At 43.8% G+C, this 5233-nt stretch overlaps 1 protein-coding gene across 1 annotated transcript; it reads left to right on the top strand.

Annotated features, from left to right (window-relative positions):
* Positions 1–318: 318 nt before the first annotated feature.
* On the top strand, positions 319–930 carry LOC138357047 (uncharacterized). Its single transcript, XM_069313589.1, has one exon. It carries the CDS (start codon positions 319–321, stop codon positions 928–930), a length of 612 nt encoding a protein of 203 aa, XP_069169690.1.
* Positions 931–5233: the final 4303 nt, after the last annotated feature.

Here is a 5233-nt window from a genome sequence, read left to right as displayed (position 1 = left end):
TTATGGGGGGAACCGGGAGCTAGGCTCTACCTACCAGACAAGACTGCCTCGGGCTCCCTACCTTAAACCCTAGACTGCGGCTTGTTTGATGGAAGCACACAGCCAACCGTCTACAATTATCAGCTTAGCAGAAATTAAGGCTACTTCACACGACCTGATATGTTGCAATTTACACTCTAGATGTGTGACTTCTTAACTGCTAAGAAACGACTCTCTGGCGCCCTCAAATTTCTTATATGATTGATTCATGTTGTATGTGAAATATTAAACTGAACACCTTGATGGTGTTACATTGTGTCCAATGTTCAAACTCTAGTCATGTCCAGTGTTCAAATTTTAGCTGTGTCCAGTGTTCAACTTTTAGCTGTGTCCAGTGTTCAAATTTTAGCTGTGTCCAGTGTTCAAATTTTAGCTGTGTCCAGTGTTCAAATTTTAGCTGTGTCCAGTGTTCAAATTTTAGCTGTGTCCAGTGTTCAACTTTTAGCTGTGTCCAGTGTTCAAATTTTAGCTGTGTCCAGTGTTCAAATTTTAGCTGTGTCCAGTGTTCAAATTTTAGCTGTGTCCAGTGTTCAACTTTTAGCTGTGTCCAGTGTTCAAATTTTAGCTGTGTCCAGTGTTCAAATTTTAGCTGTGTCCAGTGTTCAAATTTTAGCTGTGTCCAGTGTTCAACTTTTAGCTGTGTCCAGTGTTCAAATTTTAGCTGTGTCCAGTGTTCAAATTTTAGCTGTTTCCAGTGTTCAACTTTTAGCTGTGTCCAGTGTTCAACTTTTAGCTGTGTCCAGTGTTCAACTTTTAGCTGTGTCCAGTGTTCAACTTTTAGCTGTGTCCAGTGTTCAACTTTTAGCTGTGTCCAGTGTTCAACTTTTAGCTGTGTCCAGTGTTCTAACTCTTGCTGAGTCCAAAGCTCAAGCCCTTTCCAGTACTAATTAATAAAAAAAATCTAACATACATAAATTAATTTCGGTATTTTCTCTTCATTGTCTTTTTTTTTATTTAAAGTCATCTACATTTTTCTAAATGCCGCTCTCATTATCCTACTGGAAAAATCGCAGATTAATCGTCTTTTTAGACAACATAAAAAAATTAATGAGTAAAAAGTGTGAAATTTCTGAATTAATTATTAATTGCATTTACGAAAGGTGGAGTGAAATCGGTCGACAGTTTCGGCTGATTGACTTTCAAATAAAAAGATGATATTAAATATAATGATGATGACAAGGGTATTAATAATGATATAATGATAGTGTTAGAGTCGTGGTGGGGGAGGGGTGTGGATTGTGGTTTGTGTGTGGGGTGTGTGGTTTGTGGGTGTGTGTGCGTGTGTGGAGTGTGGTTTGTGTGTGTGTGTGGGGTGTGGTTTGTGGGCTGGGGTGTGGTTTCTGTGTATAGGGTGTGGTTTGTGTGTGTGTGTGTGTGGGATGTGGTTTGTGGGGTGGGGTACCACTGTGGTATGGTTTGTGTGTGTTATTATGATAGCTCTAATAGGGGTTATTTTGAGGCGTGGGGGTCGCTGAAGTGGTGGTGAAAGTGGCAGTCTTTTAAATGGTGATAATAAAAATATTGTGGTTGAGAGTGATGATAATGATAGTGATTATGATGAAGAGATAATGAGTGATGTAATAATGACATTCGCAATATTTCTGATAGAATATTTGCGTCTCAAACACTTGAAATATTTTTTACATTCCGATCACCCCATTTTTTTATTTTTTTTATGGTTTATTATAAATTTCGTTACAAAATTGATTGGTTGCAAAATTGGAACACACAAAAAAGGAGGTTTCTTAAAAGCTGTAGATTTCTTCAAACTCATCTGAAGCTGGACAGGAGCCGAGGATGCAGCTGGTGTTTCCCACAAGGATCGACACCCTGAATTCTCTGGTTAAGGCAGCTGGCTGCTCTTGGGTCTCTTGATGCTTTAATGAGCCTAGAACCCAGATCGATGAGCATGAACCTGGTGTGTTCTTAATAGTGGCCTTTATGAATACATTTAACAAATATAATGAATTAAAAATTATGTAGAATACTACATAGACAATACTACATACTATGTAGTATTGTCTATGACAATATTGTCTATGAAAGACCCCGCCTTTCTAACCAATCTATTTTTCTTCAGTTATATTTACTACATATATTTATCTGTAACACACATACACACACACACACACACACACACACACACACACACACACACACACACACACACACACATACACACACACACACACACACACACACACACACAGAGGAAGCAGCCCGTACCAGCTGTCTAACTCCCAGGTACCTATTTACTGCTTGCTGAACAAGGGCATCAGGGTGAAAGAAACTGCCCATGTGTTTCCGCCTCGGTCGGGGATCGAACCCTTGCTCTTAGGATTAAGACTCCCGAGCACTGTCCACTCAGCCGCGAAGCCCCTCTCTGTGTGTATGTGTGTTTTATGAGACTTTCCATCTTATGTATATCATTGTCTATCACGAAACAATGGGTATAAATTGGATAAGTTTAGATTTAGGAAAGACGTGGGTAAATACTGGTTCGGTAACAGGGTTGTTGATTTGTGGAACCAATTACCGCGTAACGTGGTGGAGGTGGGGGTCCCTCGATTGTTTCAAGCGTGGGTTGAACATATATATGAGTGGGATTGGGTGGTTATAGATAGGAGCTGCCTCGTATGGGCCAATAGGCCTTCTGCAGTTACCTTTATTCTTATGTTCTTATGTAGTGAAACTTTAATAATTCCGTTTCTTTCTCTCCCTGCAGGAGTCTTGAGCGTCCAGCAAAAGAAAGGTAAGATTTTACTCGTTTTGAAATCTTTAATGAAGTCTAGACTAGTACTATTAACTAGTACTATTAACTAGTACTATTAACTAGTACTATTAACTAGTACTGGCCACCTTGGAGGACGGAGTGTGGCATAAGTTTCGCCCTTCGGCACCGGGCGTGAAGGTGATTACCCCTGATTGCTGCTGAAGTAACAAGGAGATCAGGTGATTGGTCACATGTAATTACCTCCACACCTCCCGCTCTGTCTCCCTTAACCTGTTGGGGCCAGAGTGCCAGCCTAGTGGGACCTCAGGGACCTCAGGGACCTCAGGGACCTTAGGGACCTCAGGGAGGCGTCTGAGGTATTTGTACCGCTCCTCAGGGTTGAGGGCTGACTGTGGTGTGTAGGGGAGTGTAGGGGAGTGTAGGGAAGTGTAGGGAAGTGTAGAGGAGTGTAGGGAAGTGTAGAGGAGTGTAGGGAAGTGTAGAGAAGTGTAGGGGAGTGTAGAGGAGTGTAGGGGAGTGTAGGGGAGTGTAGAGGAGTGTAGGGAAGTGTAGAGGAGTGTAGGGAAGTGTAGAGGAGTGTAGGGAAGTGTAGAGGAGTGTAGGGGAGTGTAGAGGAGTGTAGGGGAGTGTAGAGGAGTGTAGGGAAGTGTAGAGGAGTGTAGGGGAGTGTAGAGGAGTGTAGAGGAGTGTAGGGAAGTGTAGAGGAGTGTAGGGGAGTGTAGAGGAGTGTAAGGAAGTGTAGAGGAGTGTAGGGAAGTGTAGAGGAGTGTAGGGGAGTGTAGAGGAGTGTAGGGGAGTGTAGAGGAGTGTAGGGAAGTGTAGAGGAGTGTAGGGAAGTGTAGAGGAGTGTAGGGAAGTGTAGAGGAGTGTAGGGAAGTGTAGAGGAGTGTAGGGGAGTGTAGGGGAGTGTAGAGGAGTGTAGGGGAGTGTAGAGGAGTGTAGGGAAGTGTAGAGGAGTGTAGGGAAGTGTAGAGGAGTGTAGGGAAGTGTAGAGGAGTGTAGGGGAGTGTAGAGGAGTGTAGGGGAGTGTAGAGGAGTGTAGGGGAGTGTAGAGGAGTGTAGGGGAGTGTAGAGGAGTGTAGGGGAGTGTAGAGGAGTGTAGGGAATGGATAAAGAGGAAACTTTCTCAATCTTGAACCCCCAAACCAAGGAAGTGAGGGCACTGCAGAGGGCTGTGACTTTGTCAGCCTCAGCTCTGCATCTTCCCTCTCAAGGAAAAGAGGGTTCCTCTTGTCCCCCCCCCTCCCCCCTCCCCCCTCCCTACCCCGGAACAGTCGCTAAGAACAATTACATTAGGACTGAAAGGATTTATATTCTGTAGGTGCCAATGTCTGCTGAGACTAAATTGAGGATGAAGCAATAATTAGCGAAGAATTCCCTGTCTTACCCTTGGCTCTCACCTCTTATTAGCGTAGCATGCAAGGTTTTGGTGATTGATTGATTGATGAAGATTAAGCCACCCAAGAGGTGGCACGGGCATGAATAGCCCGTAAGTGGTGGCCCTTTCGAGCCATTACCAGTATCAAAAGATGATACTGGAGATCTGTGGAGGCGCAACTGCACCCTGCGTGACGGGAGATGTCTCCCGGACCAAGGTTTTGGTACGTTGGAGTTGATGTTAAAACGCTGGTGGTTGATTGATTGATTGATTGATAAAGATTAAGTCACCCAAGAGGTGGCACGGGCATGAATAGCCCGTGAACTGGTGGTTCTTGGATGTGTTTATATATATCGCAGCTTATGATGTCATAGGAGGAACGGGAGACATCTCCCGTCACGCAGGGTGCAGTTGCGCCTCCACAGATCTCCAGTATCAGCTCTTGATACTGGTAATGGCTCAAAAGGGCCACCACTTACGGGCTATTCATGCCCGTGCCACCTTTTGGGTGGCTTAATCTTGATCTTCATCTTGTCATAGGAGGTTAGTTTAGGTGATTTCACCTGCTAGAATTGGCCAGGCCAGAGAGCACCTTGGAGCTTCTTAGGTTTTAACGAGGACGCCCCTAACTGCCTCCGTCTGTTCGCTTGGCCCCGAAGTAATATTCCCCGAAGTAACGTTCCCTAAAGTAACGTTCCCCGAAGTAACGTCCCCCGAAGTAGCGTCCCCCGAAGTCACAAAGAACCAGCACTTATAACGGTAACGACGAGGGGTTTATATACTATAGCAGTATAGTGAAGGTCGGACGGAACAGGTAAAGGTCAAGAGTATTATATAATCTAAATTAATATAAGAATTTATATCATATATAATCTGAATCATATAAGAAAATCTGTCCAGCTTTTTTTTTTTTTTAATGTATTTGGGTGAGTTATTACAAGTTTTCTGTATCAGAGGCGTCAGTACAGGTCAGTGCTTGTCTGTTGCTGTATTTTTTAGTGTTTTGTTGTTATTGTTGTTGTTAGAGATTCGCTACATGGAACAACAAGTTCCAAGTAGCACGGGCTATGGTGAGCCCGTAG

This window comes from Procambarus clarkii, chromosome 75 (assembly GCF_040958095.1).
Source record: "Procambarus clarkii isolate CNS0578487 chromosome 75, FALCON_Pclarkii_2.0, whole genome shotgun sequence".
In the NCBI taxonomy this organism is placed as follows: Eukaryota; Metazoa; Arthropoda; class Malacostraca; order Decapoda; family Cambaridae; genus Procambarus; species Procambarus clarkii.
Note: the sequence above shows the minus strand (reverse complement) of the source record. Positions and strands in the feature narration are given on the sequence as shown.

What these genes read in the sequence shown, in the direction of transcription:
- LOC138357047 (XM_069313589.1), top strand. Translation starts at nt 319, where the DNA reads ATGTCCAGTGTTCAAATTTTAGCTGTGTCCAGTGTTCAACTTTTAGCT.